The following is a 24,670-nucleotide window of genomic DNA, read 5'->3' as shown; positions in this document are numbered from 1 at the left end:
GTAACTTGGAGAAGAGGCTGCCAACAAGCCATGCAGTGTGGCTGCATATCTTATGTTCTGAGGGGCTGCTCCTAATTAGCACTGATGTCACCAAGTATAGTCAGGCATATATGGTATGAAAGTCAAATACAGTAGTAACTCATTGTTTTCTACCCCACCCAGATGAAAGTTTGATGTCTTCTCTTTTTAACAGGTAGTTCAGAATCCAGATCTGCCCTTGCTGGGCACAGAGCTACACCACACTCTGGAAATGTGCAGGTAAAAGTGAGATGTGTGGGATGTTATTACTACAGTGCCTGCGGTGACCTGAATTCAGTCATACCAGTGATGAATTTTTCTTGCATTTGGGGAAAGCTGCAAGCTAAAAGCAAGGGTGAACCTCTGCAGAATAACAACAAACACAGCCAGAGAGAACAGAAAATTGTATCAGATTCGAGCACATTCTAAACACTGATTCACAAAACCCCTCATTTCTCTCTGCTGCCTTCAAAACTCTCCCTAATCTCCTCCTACGTTCAGCTTACAACACAATTCACAGTGCCCCTGAAATATCTCCCCCCTCATTTTTTGGGTTTTTATTTTCCTTCTACTTCTACTCTTTCCATTTTTCCCCCAATGCCTGTTGAACCATTGTTTCCTTGATCTGTCATGCTTACTTCTGACAGTCCTTTAACATTGGAAGGAGGTCTGTAAAACAACTGCTAAACCCCATTTTCACACACTTCCTNTAGTAGCAATTTCTGCCTTGAATGGAAGATGATGTCTAAGAACATGATCCTGTACAGTAATGCCAAGTGGTAACACCCCAAGAAGTGCGGTTTGAGAGAATAATAAAATCTAATCAAAGAACAGGTTGGAACTGCTAGAAGAGAAGCTACAATTGAAAAAAAACCAAAAAACAACCAAGTCAGAAGGGAAGTTCTGGAATGTAATGGAGCAAAGTTGCAAACATTTTTCAGCAGCAGTATTGATGTTTAGAAAATATTGGAAATTGTTATATTCCTTTTCTGCTTTCATTTTTAAAATTAAATCCCAGCATTTCTTCAATTGGTCACAACCAAGTAAAGATTAAATATAGCATTTTACTTCTCATAAACTGTATCTGCATAATTTTTATTAAGATGTTGATGATTTAACATAAAACAGAATTTGAGAAGTCAATTTTTTTTTTGGCTTCCAGATTTACATCAAAGTATTACACATACAAGTGACATGAAAAATTAGCTGATTTATGGCTAATGTGATATCTTGTCTTTGAAGACATTTTATTTGGAGATTTTCACCTCCTCTCCACACATGCCAGATAACAAAGAGGCTGTAAATGTCAGGTGCTTGAAATAGCTTTTGTGCTTTTGTGCATCACAAAGTAGTCATCCATATGTAGGATAACAATCTACACCATTTCTATAACTTTGAAAATGAAATTGTTTAGTCAGTGTTGAGAGTTGCTCATATACTCTACTTCTGTGAATATTCCTGCCTGAAATTAGCTTACAGAGGAGCAATTCAGAATTCAGAAGTGTTTCAAGGGTTGTCTTGAGCAAACACATAGCATCCTTCTCAGGTGCTTAGCTGGCTGATCTCTCAAAGCCTTATGCTGATCTGGATGGTGCTTCTCTGTGTCTCTCTTCAAATGTAACAACATAATGTTGTACTGCCTCATCCAATCTGTTTATCTCTAAAGGTCAGGTAATATTCTAATGCAATATACAAATATACAAATTTGTTCTCATACAGATACAGGCAAAAACATACACATTATTTTAAGTATTACTGGGACACAGCACCTTCCCTTATCACTGTATTTGAATGCCATAAGTCCCACTGAAGGTAATGGGGTTTCTCATGTGAGACAGACTATTTTAAACTGAAAGAGAGTAGGTTTAGATTAGATATTAGGAAGAAATTCTTTACTAGACCAGGTTGCTCAGAGCCCTATGCAACCCGGCCTTGAATGTGGTTCTCATCTCTCCCATATCCAGATCAAAAGTTTGGTCAAACTGACAGGTTCTGAATAAATGGTAGGACATGCAGGCTAGGTATTAGAAAATAAAATCTCCCTTGATCCTCAGGGAAGGTATCATTAAATATTTGCCCATTTATCCAAGTATACACAGAAAACCATAGTTCCAAAATGCCATTCTCTGGTGGTAAAAAGATTATTAGGAATTAATAAGCATAAATCAACAGTATATACAGCCATCAGACACACATAATGTGCTGTGAATTACTATTGGAAAAGATAGTTAATATATAAGATAATAAATTTTTTATTATTTTGGAAAATTGTATACTGGACATACATAACTGGATAATATTGGACATCCAAAAAGAAGAAAGATTAGTTAAAGGTCTCTAATCATTTCTGGGCGACATGGCTAAACTAAGAATTTTTAAGAATTAGATTTTTTCATTCTGTAGCTACAGTGAGTGTAAAAGGGATATATGCAGTTCTAAAAGGTTTTCTACAAATATCGTGGCTATTTTTCATATTTATATTGAACATATTTTCTTTATTTCCTACCTAGCATTTCTTGGACATGTCATTGACAAGTACTGTTGGATACTCAGAAAATATATGGCTATAGATTTTTGAAGTAAAAAACATATGAAGTTCCCAAATGAGCTGTTCAGATGAAGAAACAGACCAATGTGTCTTTTTCATTGCAAAACTGCCAAATAAATAAATAAAAAATAGCAAAACACAGAAAACCACAGAATTTAACTTGTGTTTATTCATCCTCAGTAAGTGATTTCCTATACTTTGTTCCTTGGAAGGTGCTCTTTATCTCCCGCAGCTTCTGTAAGGGCTTTTTGAAACTCTCATCTTTTTCCCTTTCCTTCTCCCTTGCACATCTCTCATGTATGGAAATCGAACATTATCTCTAAATATCCATTCAGATGGATAATCTTCACAGAGATATGTCTTCTGCCCAAATAAAAATCTTGGGCTGTTACCAGATTTCTGATTATTAATTTTAAGGACACTATAGGAAAAATGGTCTTTTATAATACCAGTTACAAGTAATAATTTGAGCCTATGATCTAGGCCTCATCCAAACAACATGTCAATCTTTCCAGTTCCTTCTGTCAAGATGCTGGGTGCAGAGCCTATTTTTCCAACCAGATAAAAATTAGCTGAGGCTCTCAGTGGCTCACACCCTCACTGCTGCAGTGTCCTTTCCTCCAACACCATCAAACACAACCTTTCTGCTGTTTGCAAAGATCATTTTCTTGTTCTGTCCTTTGGATTGTGTCACCACCTCTTTGAATCCTGTGTCTTTTTTGTCACATTAAACACATAAAACTTGCTGTGAGTTTCATGGTCTGTCAGAGACTTCTCTCTCTTGACTGGTTAGCTGAAACTAGGAAACAAAGTGCCATCTCTAGTCTCTGATCAGCAAGGGTCCATATATGTTTTCAAGAATTTTCAAGCAAGAAAAGGTCATTAATAGCCCCAGTGATCTCAGAAAGAATCAAACTTGCTCCAAGCTGAGGTGTTTCTTTTTTTCTTGGAAAAGGGGGGGAAAGGGAGCTATTTCCTCAGCTACTTTAATCTGGAAGACAGCCAGATGTGGCAGGCAGCCAACCAGAGACAGGTTTGGTAAAAGCAAAACTAACTTCTCTCTAGAAGGATGCTTTTTCCCTATGAGTCTGAAATTAGTTCTAGTTTCAGTCAAAATGCTATCCCACATTAAAAAAAAAACCAACAGTAACAGACTGTGTATTTACATAGCACATATGTTTTGAGTATATATTGATATACATACATATATATATACATACACACATATATTCATATATATATATACAGACAGCAAGCTACAAAAACACTGAGGTCTAGATCTGTTCAGGGGGGAAAAGGCTTTGAGGCAAGGGACAAAAGAAGTCAAACTTCAGCATGTTCTGTTAAAGGTGCGTCCCCTGATGACCATGGTTAGGGATTCACTGTGTGTCCTTCTGGAGAGAGGGCTTTCCCCAGCTGACAGACTGGAGTTCAGCTCCAGTGAGCTGTCACTGCTGCCACAGGGTCTGTGCTAATCATCTCTTGTGATCCCGAATATTCTCCACATGGTGCTTTATTACAGGAAAATGCATGGCAGCCTGATTCTATCCATAAAGACTGTGTTTTTGACGAAACAATGTAATAGAAAACCTCCCTTTATTATTTTACAGAATAACACAAAATAAGCAAGTCATCTTTTGCAGTATTGTTTCAGACATTACCATATTTGTTTAAATTTTTAAGATGCCTTCACCATGAGGTGAAATTTGAACTTTTTTATTTTTTCTATTAAATCTGAAACTTGAGCAAAATAGTTCAGAATTCTTCCCACGGTCTTAACAGCCATGCATATAGTTTGCAAAATACCATCTTATTTATCATAAAAGAAGGGGTATAAAGACGTCTCCAGTTTTGTAAAGATGACTCTAATGAAATCTCCAAGGCATAAATTAGGATATAGAATAAAACAGATTTAATTGTCATCTTGATCTAAATAAGATTAGATGAGTATAAATTCTTTAAAAAATATCCACAACCTGAATGATTTTGACTCTTCTTCCGCACTAGAACCCATGTCTATTTTTATATAAAATTTTAGATTGATATCTATATACATCCTCTTGCCTGCTTCAGGGAGTCCTCAGGTTGATCATTTCCTGCCCAGCTGCAGACAGGGGAGGTAACCCTAAGGATAGCTTCTCTGATTAATAGGATGCTGGGGCTAGAAAAGAGGTTCCTACTGAGTAACACGAGAAAATCGACTTCCGCCATGTTTATAGCCTTTTGTCTGACAAAGTTTAGAAGGGGAGATCTTATCTAAAGACTGTTGAAGAGCATAATCATATCTCTGCTTCCATTTCATTTCACAGCTCCTCGGTACTCATGCTCAAGACTGCCAGTGACACGGATGCAGGTACAGCCATCCCTTTAAAATGGTTCAAATTTCAGGAAGACTCACAGCACCACAGACCATGGCCAAGTCATTTATTTTTGACATATGCAGCAGATGAAAAGTAACTTGGAGAAGAGGCTGCCAACAAGCCATGCAGTGTGGCTGCATATCTTATGTTCTGAGGGGCTGCTCCTAATTAGCACTGATGTCACCAAGTATAGTCAGGCATATATGGTATGAAAGTCAAATACAGTAGTAACTCATTGTTTTCTACCCCACCCAGATGAAAGTTTGATGTCTTCTCTTTTTAACAGGTAGTTCAGAATCCAGATCTGCCCTTGCTGGGCACAGAGCTACACCACACTCTGGAAATGTGCAGGTAAAAGTGAGATGTGTGGGATGTTATTACTACAGTGCCTGCGGTGACCTGAATTCAGTCATACCAGTGATGAATTTTTCTTGCATTTGGGGAAAGCTGCAAGCTAAAAGCAAGGGTGAACCTCTGCAGAATAACAACAAACACAGCCAGAGAGAACAGAAAATTGTATCAGATTCGAGCACATTCTAAACACTGATTCACAAAACCCCTCATTTCTCTCTGCTGCCTTCAAAACTCTCCCTAATCTCCTCCTACGTTCAGCTTACAACACAATTCACAGTGCCCCTGAAATATCTCCCCCCTCATTTTTTGGGTTTTTATTTTCCTTCTACTCCTACTCTTTCCATTTTTCCCCCAATGCCTGTTGAACCATTGTTTCCTTGATCTGTCATGCTTACTTCTGACAGTCCTTTAACATTGGAAGGAGGTCTGTAAAACAACTGCTAAACCCCATTTTCACACACTTCCTCCTATCCACAACTGTCCCGGGCCTAATTTAGTCTACCTTTTACTAATTATAAATACAGATTATATGAAATTAACTGCATGAAAGAGTCAAATGACACTTTCTTTACAGTGATTACCTTTACTTTAAGTTTGCAAGTTAATAAGCATGGCTCTGGAGGCAGCTTCATTTACAGTACCCAGACAGCTCCTTTGCAAAGCATGACTGGGAAACCACAATATTGTTAAAAATCCCTGAGATTTCATGTTCCAGATTTGCAATACCATAAATTGAAAGAAAAAAAACCCTGCTCTAAGCTCTAAGATATGCAACTCAGTTTAATAAAGCACCTTATAAAATAACTTACCTTGTAATTCACAGCAAACTATGCATTTTGGAAAATTAATTTTTGGTTTCCTTTTCCTTTTGCTAATGAAGCAACATATAAGCAGATAGATATATACTGCAGAATTGACTGTAAAAAAAACAACTAGAAAAGTGTTTATAGTATTTTTTCTCATATTTTCACACATCAGGAAATTGCCATTTTCACCTAAAGCAGGAAGAACTGGTTCTATCAGAACCCTGTCCTACATCATCAGTGGTGTTCTGTGACTTGCATTTGTGTTCAGAATAACATCAGTTACCAGATACAGAATATTTCCTGATGCTGTTTTGGATATTTACTTAGAACTTTATGAGCAAAAGAAATCTTTAAGATTTAAACCTTCCTCTGAAGTACAAAGCACAATCCAGCAGCATGTCCTTAACCCTACAGCTAACACTGTGTTGGGTACTAGTGCTCAAACACAAAGCTATGCTTTGAAATATCCCGGAACAAACCAGCTGGGAAGAAGTTAAATTTAATTATGTACTTAAAAAACATATTTTCAAACATAGGGACCTGCATAGGCTTTATTAGTGTAAGCCATCCATTTGAGTAAGTGGAATTATAAATATGTAAGACAGGTCAGCAATATGTACATGCAGTGTAAACAGATGTTAACTCATCTGAATCATTTCCCAACAAGGCTACAAATGAAAAAGTGCAAACATGAACAGCACAATGCAAGCCACTGGGAAATTAGTTGGGAAACACTAACAATAACTAAATGAAATTTTCAAGCCAAAACACTACCTATTTGAAAGAAGAAAGCAAAGTGAGGACATAGTCCAGAAACTTTCACAGAGGGGAACCTGTAGATGAGGAATATAACCCATGTCCCATCACCAAGCTCAGCAACATCCTCCTGCTCTAGAACATGGCAGCCAAGTCCAGCCACTGCCAGAGCAGAATCTGCTTTGTATTTTCAGAGCTCAATATAAATTACCATTCGCCTTAATGGTTTTAGATACAGACTGAACTTTTCCACTGTGCAATCAACTTGTGAAGTTGATTCATATGATGTTGCAAAAAAGCCACTGTCAGAATAGAGGTGATCTCACTAAAAGAATACGTATGGATGTATCAGTGAATAGTTATTTAAGATGCTATTTCCTTGCTTGCAGTCATGTGAAGTCAGCACTCTTGTAGTTCAAACAAACATCTGAAAAAGATGCTATCCATCATCAGTTTCCATAAAGGTATATTACAGAGGACATTGATAAGTTTTTCTTTAAAATTCTGTTCTTTTAACGTGTTTCTAAATAGTAAAAAAACACAGAACAAAAACAACCTTAAGTAAACATCTTTATTATTGTTGGATTTTTTAATGCAGAAATAGTGTTATTTCTGGTATAGGCTTACAATCCTGTTTCATTGTTGTTTATGCCAAAACAAGAGAAGAGAACACCCTGGTCAACTGCATTTTGATCAGGAGCCAAAATGTGGTTTCAGATATTTATGAACAAATTTCACTGACAGCCATGAAGTGAGAATCTGTCTCAAAAAAACCCACAAAAAAGATTAAGGATTCTTCTTATTTTAACACCCTTTTTACACAGAAAAGCCAGTTGCATACATGAAGAAAATATATATTCAAGATATGAGGACCAACTTCACAGAATTCATGTCACTTTGACTGCTACAACATTAAAATGGAAAATTAGTCTTTTAATAGAGGCAACCAGTTGTGACACAAACAGAAACAGCTCTTTCCCCCTTCCATTGTTTTAACTACATATAACTCAGTGAATACAGTTTTCAGAACAGACTTCTGTTTCACCTGTCCATTGCTGTAGGAAATTAAAAGCTTAGTTCTTTATCAATGATTATAATACAATTTCCTATCCTTTCATATTTTATGTAAGTATCAAATACCAAAAGAATGCTTTCACTTATTTCCAAGAATGCCTTGTACGTTAACTGGTGCAGCTGAGAGCTGGATATGGATAATGCTGAAAACAACTATTGAAAAATAAGTTTTTAATGGGGAAAACAATTCTCTTAACTGCAACCTCTTTGGCATGCAATAAGGCAAGCATCAAGGGACATGTGGGCAATAGGAAACTGTTTTGTAATTGTTAGTAGAATCTTCTTTCCTCCTTTTCACTATTAACAAAAGCTAATGTTAAAGCAGTTATGAAGAACCAAACAGATTCTCTACTTCCATTTTAACAACAGGATTTGTCTAAATAAATGTCATCCTCTGAAAGTGAAATTCACGTTTCACAACTCAAGTTTCAGCCTCCAGATGTACATCTAGAGTTCTGTCTAAATGCAACAAAGGACACAAAACAAAAACATCTCTTAGTTCTAGAGGTCGCCTCACTCGGAGCCACCCAACATGAGCCAGGTCCTAGAGGAATGATGCGCTCACCATCCTGAAATACCGAGGCTGAGTCGGGCGCCAGTTATCAACCAAGGGGTGATCAGGTTCATTCTCGGCATTCTTGGATAGGCTGCGGAGCTTTGCCATCTGCAGAAAAGCGAAAATTGAAATGTCCTGATGGGAATCCTTTGGGATCAAATCCACAGCCCAGCAATTAAACCAAGGAGGCTGGTCCAGCCCCAGAAGCTGTGGAGAAAATCTCCTTCAAAGTTGTGAAGATGTCCTTCACCTCCCCCCCACCACAAGAACTATACTCATGCTCTTTTCCTCACAGTGGTCTTCTTAGAAATAGTCGAGATGGAAAAATGGGTCCTATCTGAACAGGATTGTGAAAAGTAGTGTCATTTATGTACTGTCTACAGGACTGTGTAAAGCCGCAGAAACTATGGGAAGTACTCAGAAAATGCAAATAGAGCAGAACGTGCTCTAATAAACCTCTCCTACTCTAACCCTGCCTTAGTGCCTCTAGAATTGCAAGGTGTTAAGGATAAATTATAAACCAGTTGTTCATTTTCATGGTAGGTCTGTAGCAGAGGATATATTCTGCTGCAGTGACACAAAGTTCATTATTAACAACAGCTGTATAAATCTGGATAATGACTTGGTCAAGGTTTCAAATTGTTTGTAAACAAGGTCTGCAGCTTGACTCTCCCTGGCCATTTATTTTTAACCAAGGTATGGGTTTTTTTGAGGGATGCCATAACAGGAGTTCTGCCCATACTCTTCAAAACTGTATAATGCTCTTCCTCTACTCCTTTCTGATTTTCAGAGGGCACAACACATATGCCCACTTACAGAGACATTATGTTCCTTTGTTGTCCCTACTATGCACAACATTAGACCCAAAGCACATCAGCTCTGACTCAGACACTTGACACTTCCCTGTTTAAATCACTTCCACAAAAGGCATGCACACATTTTCCATGTGTAAACTTGAAAATGTAGCCCCATGCACGGCACGCATCACCTTTGTTCACAAGGAGCTTCAATATGCTGATGTATCTACCTTTTCCAGTACAGACTTCAAGTCCAATAGAAGCAGAACTTTGGTTTGGGTTGTAAAACCTGGGTTCACTGTGATTATACTAGTTCCAGTTTATGGACTGAGCTAGCTCAGGCATCTCAACATTGTTCTTCACTACACAGTTCAGAAAAGCCAGCTATCTCAGTCTGCCTGAAAATGATGACGTCACATTTATAACCAGTATAATATGCCTCAGATGGATTATTAATCTGAAATTAAATTTCAGATTTCAGATGAAAAATAATTTGTATGAGAAGAGTAAGAGATGAAAATAGTTCATCAGTTTTCTTAATACTGACAAAGCACTATTGGAGAAGGGTGCTGAAGTTTATTATTATTTGTGGAAGATCTGCTCTACTCAGTAAAAAAATATGTATTCAGGTTACAACTACATAAAGATGAAAAAATTAAGTCTGCAATTGGACAGACTTATTCCACAGTTAAATTCCTATTCTTTCATTAAAAGTAATTTGAGCAGCTAGGCCACCCACTCTACATCTCACAGGGATTTCTGGTGAATTGACTTTTCCTGCAGAGTACTGATTCACAGCCACTGCACTTACCCTTGTGGCTAATATACAGTTACCATCTGGCTGCAAAAGCATCCAAGCAATCCACTGCAAATGCACACGCACTTAAAATAATCACTATTAATGAGGCTGCCATGGTAGTACATTTCCTAGGATTAGAAATAATTGGCAACACAATCCTCTTATGAATATTCTGTTTAGACTGCAGGACCTCTGGAGTAAGGGAAGGCTTTCTATTGTATTTGTATACAGTAATTCACACACACTGCCAATTCTGCCTGAAAAGCAGTTACCTCAGGATAAGAGCCAGTGTCCTGTCTGTATGTAATAATTTCACCTTTACCTTAAATGCTTCATTTTTTCTAGAGGAGGGCTAGTTAAAGAACAGTCTGTATGTTTCCCAAAACTCACTCACTTTGGAACAGCAGAAAAAAAGACCATGACCCAAACACAGCAGTGTTCAAAAAGTCTTTTCATGAAGCTGGATCAATGATGTGATTAGTTATTCCTTTAAAAATGGTTTTTAAATCAGAGATGCTCAGTAAGGACTACACTTTTCCCAGCAAAATCTGGAGTTGACCTTCTGTAATATAAACATCAAAGCAGATTCATTTTGTGGAAACCAGTCAGACCATATTTGTAGTTTTCACACAAATACCTACTTCAAAACTGCCCCCATATTTTAATTTTTGGATGGGCAAGGAAACAGGAGGCAATTAATTCAATAAACTAAAAAATTAAGCTGTAGGTTATATGAATACATTACCATATTTCCTCTCTTGTCAGTTAAGGTTCTCATCATACCTGAGTTGTATTATTTAAAAGAAAGAGCCACATAAATACAAAGTACTAGAAAATGGAAATTATTTTTGGTGATACATACACATCAATCAATGCACTGAAACCCATTATCACCTTGAGAACCTCAAATGAAAAGTTATGTGTTTACCTATATCTACATAATATGTCATTCCCTTGATTAATATTCATGTGCTCACTATCCTGGAGTCTTGGAATTTGTGCTATCGTATCATTGTAGTCTGCTGGCTAGAGGAGTAACCTCAGATGAGAAAACTGACTCGTGTGGTATGAGTAGAATCATAGACTGAAATGAGGGCATTCAAATTCCTACAAATGGGATTGAGGGGAAATGAGGATTAGCAAGAAATACTTCTTTACAGCAGATGACCAAAGAAGTTTTTCACATTAACAATAAATTATAGTTGTCTGATGCTGCTCTAGTTTGTGAAAATTTAGCTCGTATGCCTTCCAGAAACACAGGTGTCAAGCACCCGATTCAATAACTTACTTGGTTACATGATGCCATCTAGAATATGGGGCAGACAGATACAGCAATCCTATTACATTTGTATTCTGACAGACAATGGTTTTGAAAGCAGCATGCTTTAAGAGACATATTTGCAAAGTAGAATATTCAAAAGTTGTAAATGCTCAGCTGCATTATGTAAGATCACTGGACTCCTGCTTCATTCAGTGTGCAATGTAATTAGGGTACCTGACTGCCCCAATGCATTTAATTGCAGATGGTCACTTTTTCAAGGGACTTTATTACAGAATTTATCCGGTCATTCCCCTCAAACATTCATCATGGTCAGCAATGAAGACTTTACAGGAGGAAGTTCGAGACAATATAAACGTTTGAAAAAATCCTCCATAATCAAAGTTTTTGGTGCAAACCTAAAATATGCTTTAGCTAAATGTGACAATGTTCTGATTTAAATGGTTGCAGAGGAATACAAGTTAATGGCTGGAGCTCTTGGTGTAATGCAGTGTTTTGAGCTCTATGTAAAATACAAGGTATGAGCCATACCCAGCTGCATCCTTTCCTACTAGCAAGAGTTAATGCTGTGAGAATACAAGGCTCTCAAACCATTACAGAAACAGAGAACTACTCTTTTTTTTAGTTGATGTTGCAAGAGTGGTCTTGCCCATGGAGGCAAGAAATCTCATCTATAGTAACTAGAGCTTGCTGTTAGTCACACTGAAAACTGCTATAATCTCTTACCATCTCCACTGTGTTTTTTATTGATTAATGAAGCCTTCTGATGTCTGTGGACTTGACCTTCCATGGTGTCTGATGTGGGCTAGTATTTCAGTGTCCTTTTAATCATGTAATTTTTCACAAACCCAATGAGCATTTTCCTTGTCAAAGGAATAAGATCAGGCTGTGACATATAAGTAAAAAGTGGGTAAAATATTATCAGTTTGAAGTTTACCTGGTCTGAACTGACTATGATAGGCTCTCTAAGAATAATCCAGGTGACACACTCTTCACAAGGTGGAGTAGTGAAAGACCCATGGTATGTCCAGTAGTCATGAGATTTCGGGAAAAGAATTGAAGGATCAAAGTTTGGAAAAGGAGCTTCTTTCCCCTTTAAAAAAAACCAACAAAACAACACAACAAAACCAAACAGAAAGCTCATCAACAGATCTAGTCTATTTGCTCTATTTTAAGAAACAGATACTTCAAAGGTACGAACTAAGAAAACTAAGCACAGATCTACACAAGACATAATGATGCAGTGTGAAGATAAGTGGACTGAACAACCCTCACAGATGGACCCAGAGAAGCAGGACACAACGTAAAACTCCATGATGCTACTTGTTGTACCTGAGCTAACTCATGTGAAGAGGCGTCCAGTACCAATGTGTTTCACTCACTTCTGTGCAGAAATACTCTTCCTTCTGGTCTCCTTTCTTATGGAAATTCTGCCTATCTATTGAATATTGGATTAGGTCACCATAAAATGAAGTGGGACAGGTGCTACTTTTATAATATTTGTGCTGATAACGAACACGACAGCCTATGAAATGTGAGATTTATCACATAATGTTATCTGAGACACAAATGTCTAGTCAGTGACATTTCCAGAGGACCATTAGACAGCCTATATTAAGACTGAACAGACCAATTTCCAAAGGTGCCTTTTATTTGCCACTGACCACTGAGGGAATAAGACTCCATGCCTAGTTTTTAGGTGAGTGAAGTTTAGCAAAATGTCTCATTTTCCCAAATTTAAAAGGCCCACTAAAGCCAGAGAAGGCTCATATGTAAATGGAAGAAAGGACTCTTCATGTTAAGGAAGAGCTGTCCATGGTTTTATTTACAAATATATTCTGGCAATGTTGCAGAGCAGAATTTGAAAGCTACAAGGTCAGGCATCTTGATTTTTTTTTTTTTGTCTTGAGACTTTGCAGCAATCTTCCTATAATGAAAAGCCCAACATCATTACCTTTGTTTTGATAGCATTTATTTCTTCAAGAATTCTCTTCATCTCTGGTTTAGGAGTTTCCCCTACCTGTTAAAAAGAAAGTATGAACTAAGCAAAGAGTTCTTCTTAATCAGCTTTCGTATTTCTCCTGTATTTCTACATGTGCATCTAAACATACATCAACCATAAAGTTACATTAATCCGACCCATCGCCCATACCAGTTTATTAAGCTAATGTCTTCTCTTTGTACCCTTTGCCTGTATCCCAACAAATACTATGATACAAAGGGAGACATTTTATCAGTACAGAAATAGAGCATAACAGGTAATTTCACAATATAGATATTCCTGTTGACATTAAATTTTAGCCTAACAAAGACAAACAGCTCTTTGGACTCAAGTAGAGAATTTGGAAAAAAGTTTTATTTTAGTTTAAAAACAGATTTCATGGTCAGATCTATTGTTTGCAATTGTTGATCTCAAAAAAGACATCTGGCTTTCTATCTCTAATGAATATTAATTAAATAAGAGAGAGGAATGGCCAATATTTCAAGCTAAGGTTGCATGCTCCCAAAAGGATTTAAAAAAAGGATGAGTTACATGTATTGTCTGTTTTGTTTGGGAGATAGTTCATGAAAAGCCTAGAAGAGGTATTTGTCCTTGAAATCTGTCCACAATTAGCACAGAAGACAGCTGACTGCTGTTGGGCAAAGGGCCACTTCTGACACATGTCCCCATTCCACCAGCCACATAGTCACACAATAGCTGCAGGGACAAGTGTGTGTACTATTGGGTGCCCTTTGAGATAACATGACTCATGCTCTATAACTTGAAAAGGATACATTATCAAAATCAAGTCCTTCAGTGTGGTAGAATAGCTAGAATATATATTTAGAGGTTTTTGCTTTTTCTAACTCTCTAAGAATAGAAAACTCTACAGTAGCAGTAACAATGAAGGGTTACGTGCTTCTACTTACTTGCAAAAATATGGCCAAAACAGCTACCCCATCAGTTCTTCTCCTAGCATCAAGGTAATTACTGTATTTGGGATTCCAGTGTAACATGTGTAGCTTGAAACAAAGAAAAACATGTATTGAACAGCAAGCCATCAGAGGCTGAATTTACAGTTCATCATATAAATGAGCAAGTTTGAGGCAATAAAGAATGATGATTAGGCATTCCAAAAATGGAAAAAGAAAAAAGGGACAGCAAGTCATATATTAGTAATATCCGTCATATATTACCATTTCTACTACTATTTGCTTTAAAATAAACTATAAACTTCTTAATACAGAAATTGAAAAACTAAATCTCATCTTAAAATTGAGTAAGATGCTAATGTAAGCAGGTAAAACACATAGTTCAGATGTCATCTACTGATATGTGATTCATTTCCATTCAAATTATAGCCAATTCCAGCAAAGAATCCATGTGAATGCAAACTCTGTACATTGTTAGTCCACAATTCTCACCTTCACTTACAATCCTACAGTGGCAGAGAATCAAAGTAACATTCTTCCTCCTTGCTGCTACTGCAAGTTTATACTTCTGCTATAATACTATACTTTCAGAATACCGTTTTAGTAAGTTTGCCCTGTTGAATAATTCAGTCTTGCTGTATAGTGTTTCAAATCATATTGTTTTGAGAACATGGAAACTTTTGTTTCACACAGTATTTTTCTTATGCTGTGGGAATTACTTCAGCCTAATTCAAATTTATAAGAATTGATGGGAGTAAGAATAAAATGGTGCAGATAAATAAATAGAAAGAACTACCTGAAAAGCAGACAAATGGCAAATTTTGTCTCACTTGAACAATAATGACAAATTTTACTTTACATCCCGTTTTAAAGTAAAAAGTGGTGAGTCTTACCTCTCCTGCATACCTCACTCCATTCACAACATGCTCAGAGCCATGGTCATCAGACGAGCCCCAGTGGAAGTGCAGCTGACGTAGCCTGAAGACTCCTGGAAGTGGCCCACCTCTCAGCACTGCAATGGATAATCTGCAACAGCATCAGACTCAAGTATCTTCCAATTCTTTTAAATGAAATTTTAAAGATATTTACTGTACATATTTACTGTACAGATGCATCTACAGATGCTGACAGAACTGAATGCCGCTTGAAAATCTGCACTGATTTTAGCAGCAGTTCAGGCAACCATCTTCAGCTATATGCACTTACAGGCAGATGAAAATTTTTTGTGTCTAGGCTTCCATTATAGTCATTAGAGATCATTGGTTTAATTCAGCTGCATAAATGAGCATCTAGTACTTTCTGGGATATTCCAGAAACACCTGGACAGGACTGAAAGATGTGATCTGGGATCTGTAGAAGAACTGTACATTTCTAAAGCAGTACCTGGAGGCATGGTGAAATAGATTAGGTTATCAAAGATATTGCAAGATGCCTGTGTTTGGGTAACTGAAGTAATCAGAATAGTCAAGTTTCCAGAGTAATTCTGCTTGCCTTAAGGTAGACATCCAACAGATGGTGACCTGACTTGCTCTCTGGACTCCATTGATTAAAGGTAACTCCAACTCTGTTGACTAGAATGGCAGTTTAGAGATATAACCCACCAACTTTTAAAATCCCAAAATAAGGCACCTAAATTTAGATGTCTTAATCTCTCCTTCAATTCAGTCTAGTATCTACCCATACAAAAGCACACAAATTGAGATCAACTACTGAAGTGCTAGATGATAAAAAAATTCCCACAAAACACTACAAAATTGTGTATCTTACTGCAGGCTACAACTTATTTCTTTAAAAAGCTATGAAATTACTGATGCTGCTTCTGCTATAATGGCTACTCCCTCTGGCTATAGAAGAGAAAGAAAACAGTAAATGAGCCAGAGAAGCAATCACTGAGAATGCAGTTTATTGTCCTAAAGAAAAGTTCAGCCTGTGATGAATTCAGTGACGAATGATACCCACTATTCCAAATAATCTTACCATTTTTAAATAATATTGTAAATGAAGGTGGTGTATTTGAAAGGATCAATAAAAATGGAAGAAATTCTTTACATACATCAAAAACTAAAAGATATTCAATTCTCAATCACTTTTTTTGAGGATGGACGTCATAGCATTCCTATAAAGCACTCAGCAGTACTCAAAAACAGGTCTTTATATGCCAGAGAAAAATATCCTTCAATCTGAAAAGGAATTAAATCCATTATCATGTCAAGAAATAAAGTACTAAGAGCACAGCAAGCTGTTATTCTCAACAAATTCCTTTTACTTCTTCCCACAGACATTCAGAACTGTGGCCAACGGAGACGCGGTAACAGCAGTAGCTGACAAGACCATCAATTCTCCATTAGAATAGATCTGTAAAACCAAATAATCCTCTTTAAGGTAAAAACATGTCATTATTTCCACTGACGGGCCATCAGCAGACATTTTTGATGGGGCGTTAAGTGAAGCTCTGCATCACCTCATGCCAACACATTCCAGCTTCACTCATCTATAAATAGACAGTAACTTTTACCTAGCACAATTTCAGCAGACAGAATGATGAAACCAACATCTCCAGAAGGATAAAAAGCTGTTTCCTTTCTTTTAATTGCAAGTGTGTAGTATTAAACATATAAATATATGAAATGACAATGCACATAAATGAAATTTCACTACATTTAAAAAAAAAAAAGTAAACACAGCAATTACAAGAATCAAGTTCTCCAATATCTAAAATATAAAAAAATCTCAAACTATGTCTACATAGCTCAAAATTAGTAAAAGAAATCTTTATTTTTTTAAACATGTCTTGGAGCCTAAATCCTAAAGGTATTTTTATCCTCTTGGGCTTTTGTTTTTAATACCACACAAATAAATACACAACCATATAACAGACAAAGAATATGAAATAAAAGTTTATAAAAGAAGCGGTGGTATCTTCACGTTGTTTTTCAGTAGTATTAATATATAATATTTATATGTGAGAGGGAATTATTCTAACAATTATTACAGAGGAAATGTTCACCTTAAATATCTGAGACTCACAGTTTTAAGGCTGTAATAGCTGTTTTCCTATCAGAAAACACAACAGGATGCTTTTCCAGAAGGCCCCATGACTCACTCTGAGCTTCTACCCTTGCCACTGTATGAAATAAAAAACAAAAGCTTGAAAAAAGGAGCCTGCAGACTCAATATAGGCTGATACACAGGCAGCCAGCTCTTCTCTTTCTTAAGTCTTCTGAAATACTGTGTAATCCTTTTCATATGGCTAGCTGAATGGCTGGACTTACTTCTGAATATTGGAAACGTGGCATTTCTGTTTCTTGTTCTGCTGTACAGGACGTAACAGGATGGTCACAGCAGAGTTACCAAAATGTAACTCCCTTAAACTTGCTGTCACTAAAGTAACGTGGGCCAGGTGCAGGAATATACAAACCAGCCCAGAAAGACAACGTAGAAAAGTATTCACTCCTTTTGATGCCTTATTGTTGCAAACTCTCATCCCATTGCTCAGTACCGACTATGAGTTTCCACATCACCCTCCGATACCAGACATAGAAATGTCATACCAGTTTTGCTCAAATTCTGTTCCCCGCCCCATCCACATAGAAGAATGGTCTATCACAGAGCAATCCTACATGAACACACACATGAACATCTATTCCAGAAAAAAGTTCACCTTTTATTTGATCTACCTCAAGCTGAGCAGCATGAGACAGAACTGGCTAATAAAAAAATGGGGTTTTTTCACTCTCAATGTAATCACTAGGCAAGTGTTGCACAGAAGGATGTAACTAAGGCAATAAAAACCTTGTCTCTCACTCTGTGTACAGACAGCAAAATTAAGGTGTGATGCAGTTCAAGTGGAGATGGTCACTCAGTCACTTTACCTTAGCTAGCTCAGTGTCATTGACAATAGAAATGTGACAAGAGGGGTTTGAAATAAGTGCATCCACTTGCTGAGCAGCTTCTGTAGGGGTCTGGTTGTTAATCTGTGCTCATGTCAATTGTCAAGTGTCCTCTCACTATAAAACTGGCAAATTTCGGCCTACAGAAATGCCTTCCCTGTTTGCTGTGAAGGCATACTGTGAAAGTCAGGTGGAAAAATGCAAGGAGAACAAAACACTCATGAGTTGTATTTATAAACATGACAAGAAGTAACTGTTCTTACAAGAGTTATGATCTTGGATCCTGCCAAATCCATAAAATGAACTGGTAAACCACAGTGAAATTAAATTAGTAATGTATTACTGTATGACAATTGAAAAGACACATTACCTTTGTTATGCTGCTTTATAACAGAATCTAACAGTGCAGTACAGAAACCACAGCTTTTTCAGGTCAGTGCCATATTTTAAATGTCTAAAAAAAGCCTCTGCTCATAAGAGGATTTCTGTACTGAAACAGTCTGGCTAACTGCAGAATAAAGGGTACTTCCTAAAAGCTTTTGGAACTGAAATTTTAGTTCTCACTGATTTTTTTTTTAAGCAAGCACTGAATAGGTATGCAGAAGAATTACTTTTGTTTCTATTTGAACTATTTACTCTTACAGGGAAGGACTCGGAAAGAGAAGTGTCAGACAGAAGTCTGTCAGCCTGCCTCCCACTCTCACCTACCTTGTAACATATCTTTTCCAGTTTTGGAAATTTGCTGGTCGATGAACTTCCATAAAAAATGCCAACAAAAACAACAAATTGAGAAGGTAAAGAAAGGCATCCATTTGATATAGCCTTAGTGCAGCCCTCCCCAGCTGCTCTGTCTGGGTTCCATTACCAGAATTATGTATCTTTACTGTTTCTCAAATGATCAAACACCATGATATAACCACCTAACCAAGGCATTACAAGGAAACCCGAAGAGTAATTAATTGTAAGGCAGTTACAAGCTATATATCTCACTCAGAACCATGACAGTGGTCCCACGAGGTAGATTCTCTCAGGACATTTCTCTGACATGAATACTTTTGGAATTTTAGAAAAAAATGGACTCTGCTAGTGGAAATAAGATTGCAGCCCTAATTCAAACCAAAACTAGGTCACTGCTGGATCTAAAAAAGTATCTGAGTTGCAATTCAGGCCAAAAAACCATACCAGTGGTAGGATGCCAAAGTACCCAAGTTCTGGTATGTGTTTTACCGGGCCCAGCCACGTAGGAGGTTTGATTTCAGCTCCCAGTTCTTTCCTGGCTTTTGAGACTCCAGCCTCCACCTGCAATGATTTTACAGTGTATAAGGCCCTTCTTCTACGTAGGTCTGGTTAGACAGGAAACTGAGTCCACAACAATCCATTAACTTGTACAGGCAGGCAGCAGAGGTGTGACATCACTCCTAAAGCAACTATCTGTCAGCTAGGCCTTCAATTGTATAGCAGATTCTTAAACAGGCTTTATAAATAGCTGGAAATAAATTCTCAAATTCCTTCCACTAGACTAACTCCAAAGATAACAGTAATAAGGCCTTATTTAACCTAATACATGAATTACATTGGATGACACTCTCTCTAACAATTTAAGGAACTGTTCCAATTGTGAATATTCCAAGTGTTCTTGGCAGAAAAGACACAATGGATGTAAAACTTGGACACATCCAAGGTAATTAATTTTATAACCCTTTTGACCCTTGTAATTTTTTCAGCAATCTATTTTATCTACAATAATGGAAATCTAAATAGAAGTGCTGATGTAAATATGATCGCTCTAACTGAAAAAATAAACGAAGCCCTTAGTTTTCTGGTTAACTCAGACATAATTCAGATAGACAAAGTGGTAGATACATATATAGACATACTCAGAACGAATGTCTTTGTTCCAAAGGAATAAAAGTTTTATTCCTCTATGATTGCTATTGCGTATGTATGTATTATGCAGCTGGCGGTTCTCTTACATAAAAAATAAGCCACTGTACATATCCTGAAAAGCTTAAAACATGCTCAAGTCAGTAGGAGTATGCACAGTGGAATCTGTCCTGCAATTAGCATTATATTAGAGAAGGAACACCACCCACAGTCTCCGAAGGCAATGGTATAACAAAGGAGACGTAACAGCAAACACTGAATGTTTCTTGACTTCAAAGAGTTGAGAAATACACCTACTTTTTTTGCAGTGAGTCACTTTTTACTTCTGAGATCAAAACACAACAGTTACTGAGCAGTTCATCTGAAAAAATATTCAGAACATGGCAAAACTTTCTGCTCTTTCTGGTGAGTGTTGCATCCATGCTGTAGATTGTTGCGCCTGGATACTCCCTCCCTTTCAAAACCCTTTGGCATTTATGCAGAAGATGATATATCTGATGCTGTTCTAACAAATACAACAGATGGTAAAAAATGGTAAGTAATAGTCATGGAGGTCTTCTTCTATGCCACAGCTACATCTCTTTACGTATCATTTTATCTGACATGAATAATATTTTTCTTTAAATAACATTAAAAATTCCCCCTTTGCTAGAAAAGTAATCAATCTCTTGACTGCATAGTAATTTGTGACTTTTGGTAGTATATTAACTAGTTTACATACATTTTGATCCTCAGTTTTCATGAAACCCAAGTCATTAGTTAAAATCCATTAAATTAAATCCATGTCCATATATACTTAACATGAAACAATCTATTAGTAAAATTCCTCCTAGTAATTATGGCTGTCAATCCTAGTTATATTGTAATAGAAAGTGGAACTTTTAATGCAGTTAAGAAATAAGTCTGTACACTGTATGTTGTCATAGATACAAATGGATAAAAGATTTTGAACATTAGACCTGAAACACTGAAATTTCTCTGCCCTATAATCTTCATTAAGACAAAATCTCATGAATGCCAAAGAGTTTTAACAGATTAAATACCATAACTTCGTGGCAACATCTGGTTCATTACTTCATTGATCAGAAATTACATGAATAGAGTTTTTAAATATTGTAACTTAAGATGTTCTGTTGGGCATCTCAAACAGCTTAAATGGAATTCAGCTCTCACACATAAAGCCTGGACTCCTAGCTCCTGGAAAGCAACACAACTGCAATGGCTTTTTGCAAACTCAGAAAACTTTACCTTACACCGTAATTCATCCTGCACCATGTTTCTTTGCAGCTCTCTACATTCCCTAGGATTTTACCTATAGACTTTAAAAGTAGTCCCAGGCCTTTCCCAGCAGCAGTGCAGGGCACTGGAGTCACAGAAAAGTGCACATCACACACAGGCAGTACACAGAGACCTTCTGACAGCCTGAGCATTCAGAGCAGGCTCTTCCATACAAATTGAGAAATATCACTGATATATAATGACAGTCAGAGATGCAAACAAAACTGACCTGATCTATCAAATGAATCATCAAACACAACTCTGCAGGTCTTCCCATTATTGAGGATGGTCTTAGCTGCACCAGGATCATAACTAGCAAACCATGGCAGTAGGGAACTATCATAATGCACCTCTTTATTATTGATTTCAATTGGTGACTGATGACGTCCTTTTGCAGTTGGGTAATTCTTGTGCCACTGATCTGGTCCTAGAAAAAAGTACAGAGAAATATCATGAAAACCTTTTCCAACTAGGTATAAATTTTACTTTTGTAACAATAAACGCAAGCTTGGCTTTGCTTTGGTACAGAACATCAATTCAGTGCATTAATAAGTAGGTTACTAATTGCCTGGTTATTATTATTCATGCACTGTCAAGAGTTTGACTGTACAAAATGCAATCCAATTACTCTAGCTGGAATACCGGATACTGCAAGTCATTCAATTGAACCTAAAACTCTCATAGCAACCTCAAGACTTATTAGGAGACTGATTATTAGGAGACTGACAATACACCAAAATAGGAAACTAGAGGTGTATACTCCGAGTCCAGCAGTGGCTAGAAATTTGATGGGGTATACACAAAATTATTCAAATGTGGCACCGTGTATTCATCTGGAGTGAGAAAAGACCACCAATCCCTGAACAAGCCAGGAATTTGAAACATGGATTTAATTATCGTTATGGTTTCACCACTAAATTCATGTGGACTATGCCTGTCCGAGGTTCAGCTGTTAGTTCCTGTAGCAAAGCGCAGGAACAAGAGGCCACGCCTGTCCCCAACCTCTGCAGGCAGGAGGGACCGTGGCTGCACTGCACTCCCAACTTAAGGCTAGCTTAAATTTGACATTTGCTATGTCAAATTTTAAGTTACATTAACAGTAGGAAAACTGACTTTATTTAACTCAGAGACACCCTGCCATCGACCTCTCCTGCCATGGACCTCTCCTGCCACCAGCATCGCCTCTTCCACACCTGCGAGCGACAACCAGCCGGCCACGGCCACGCCACCTGCACAGCCCCGGGCCCGCCTGGAGCCCGTATTCTCCCGTCATGCTCCCTCGGGACGCGGGGCCCCCGTTTTTCCTGGGTTGTGCTCCCCGACCCGCGGCGGGGCCGGGCCGGGCGGGCCCCCCGCTCACCGTTGTCGCTGTCGTAGCCCCACGGGTAGTAGTTGGGGTTGATCATGGTGCCGGGCCGGCGCCGCGCCCCCGCCTCTCCCGGCGGCTCCGGCAGGACGGCGGCCTCGTCTCACGGCGCCTTTTTATAGACTCCCGCCAACTCCATGCCCTTCCCCGCCGCCGGCGGGCCGGCAGAGCCGGCAGGACCCCTCTGCCCGGGGGCGGGGAGAGCCGCAGGGCCTCGCACCGCCCGCCCGCCGCCCCCAGCCCGGCCCGGCCCGGTTCCTCAGCTGTCCCGGCGGCTCGGGACAGTGCTGGGAATGCCCGGTGCGGGGAAAGGGGCTGACACCGCCTGCTGCGGCGCCGAGGAAATGGGAATATAGAAAAGCATGAGTGTCCAGCACTACGCACAGGCAGTATAGGAATAGTTTTCAAGTTCTAGTAAGATATGTGCGCATACAGACATGCACATAAACCAGGAAGCTTAGCCTGGCTGGCTGCTGAAATTAAATGCGCAGGTCACAGGAAGGCTGCCCGGGCTTTTTATGGCTGTTTGTATAAAGGCTGTTTGCCCTAAGACCTCGTCTGGTTCGGAAAGGCTGGGTCCCTCCACAGGAGATTGTGTTGGGGACATGGTACTGGAACAGGCTCCATAGGGAAATGGTCACAGCACGAAGCCTGACAGACTTCAAGAAGTGTTTGGATGATACTCTCAGGCACCTGGTGTGACTCTTGGGGATGGTCCTATGCAGGGCTAAGGTTTGGATTTGATGATCCTTGTGGGTCCCTTCCAACTAGGCATATTCTGTGTTTCCCACTACATGTGGGGTGAAGGGATGAGTCCAACAGCTTCTGCGTGCAAATGGCTATCACAGGTTCACACCCTTCCCAATGAAATTCCCATGTATACACATGGGTTCCAGCCCTGCTCCCTGCTGTGCAGTCTCCCGTTGCCTTCATAAACAGCTTCCCTGCAAAAATTCCGTGGCATTAATTGCCCCAGCCTTTAAAAAGGCGCTGCTTCCTCCACTGCAAGGATTCTGGGAACTGGAAATCATTAAACTAGCTGAAGATCCAGTTCCTGTCAGCTCCAGATAAAATCTTTATTATCAAATTAAGCATAGGATTTGTTTGTTTTGCTTCAGCTCTAATTCTCTTTTCATTTAGCACGGTGTTATGCATCAGATTGCACTTAAAATTGTAAACATACTTGTTAGTGTGCATGTGTTCCTTAGTTCCTTATGTGACGCACAGAAATCAAATGACTTCTAAAAATATTTGTTATTCTGACACACAGGGAATTACTAGGCGAGTAGAGAAGACAGAGATTAGCACCAGTGGTGTAAAATGGATGAGGGACTGACTAAGCAGAAGACAAGACACTGGACTGAAGGGTGAATTATTGTGATTTAAATTTTAGTAGACTTTCTGAATAAGAAGAAGTGAAATTATTTTATTTGCTAGTAGTGAAGTGAGGACAAAATTACAGGTTGGATAAAGAAAAATGCAAATAGCACAGGTTGAAAGTGTGGAGTTTATACAGAAAAGTTCAGCATCCCTGAACATTGTATAAGCTACAGTGGGTGAAATTTAGTACTAGAAAGTGCAGCATGGTGGTCTTGAATCATTTTCCTGGCTGATACATTTTTTGTTATATGAAGAAGTGAAAGAGAAGAAGGAAGAGTGGGGTTTGTTGGTGATAACGTGTCAGTAAGCATCACCAGGCAGGAACTGCTCACAAAAAAATTGAGGAACAAACTGAGGACATGTCACTGGAGCTGGAGAGATCATGATATGACCTCCTCTGAGACAACTCTGTTGGCCTCATAAAGCTGAATTAGGATGAATTGGAACAGGTGCAGGGGAGACAAGGGAATTAAAGAGCCTCTTTTATAAGAGGAGACTATAAAAGCTTAGTGTGCTTTGCATAGTGAACAAATGGTAAGATGGGAAGTGACAGGTGTCTGTATACACACATCATCAGAGAGGTAAACACCAACAAATGATAAGAGTTATTGA

General features: G+C 38.4%; 1 protein-coding gene across 6 annotated transcripts; it reads right to left on the bottom strand.

Annotated features, from left to right (window-relative positions):
- Window positions 1-7,408: 7,408 nt before the first annotated feature.
- LOC108502988 (carbonic anhydrase 3-like) lies at window positions 7,409-22,907 on the bottom strand. Of its 6 annotated transcripts, XR_001876679.1 has the most exons (9): window positions 22,426-22,664; window positions 21,542-21,739; window positions 20,332-20,534; window positions 15,154-15,286; window positions 14,258-14,350; window positions 13,302-13,367; window positions 12,285-12,440; window positions 10,997-11,175; window positions 8,481-8,580 (listed from the first exon to the last, which is right to left on the bottom strand). XR_001876679.1 is itself a non-coding variant. In XM_017826498.1 (8 exons), exons 1-8 carry the CDS (start codon window positions 22,716-22,718, stop codon window positions 8,461-8,463), a joined length of 1,020 nt encoding a protein of 339 aa, XP_017681987.1. In that variant the 5' UTR covers window positions 22,719-22,907; the 3' UTR covers window positions 7,409-8,460. The 6 variants fall into 6 exon arrangements, 5 of the variants coding, with proteins under 5 accessions (XP_017681987.1, XP_017681988.1, XP_017681986.1 ...); XM_017826498.1 differs by lacking the exons at window positions 10,997-11,175; window positions 22,426-22,664 and adding an exon at window positions 22,673-22,907 and having other exon boundaries at window positions 7,409-8,580; window positions 20,332-20,539; XM_017826499.1 differs by lacking the exons at window positions 10,997-11,175; window positions 20,332-20,534; window positions 22,426-22,664 and adding exons at window positions 17,288-17,384; window positions 22,673-22,907 and having other exon boundaries at window positions 7,409-8,580.
- Window positions 22,908-24,670: the final 1,763 nt, after the last annotated feature.

The sequence above is a fragment of the Lepidothrix coronata genome, unplaced genomic scaffold (assembly GCF_001604755.1).
Source record: "Lepidothrix coronata isolate B3197 unplaced genomic scaffold, Lepidothrix_coronata-1.0 Scaffold127, whole genome shotgun sequence".
NCBI classification, from domain to species: domain Eukaryota; kingdom Metazoa; phylum Chordata; class Aves; order Passeriformes; family Pipridae; genus Lepidothrix; species Lepidothrix coronata.
The sequence above is the reverse complement of the archived record's forward strand: the minus strand, read 5'-3'. Positions and strand labels throughout refer to the sequence as shown.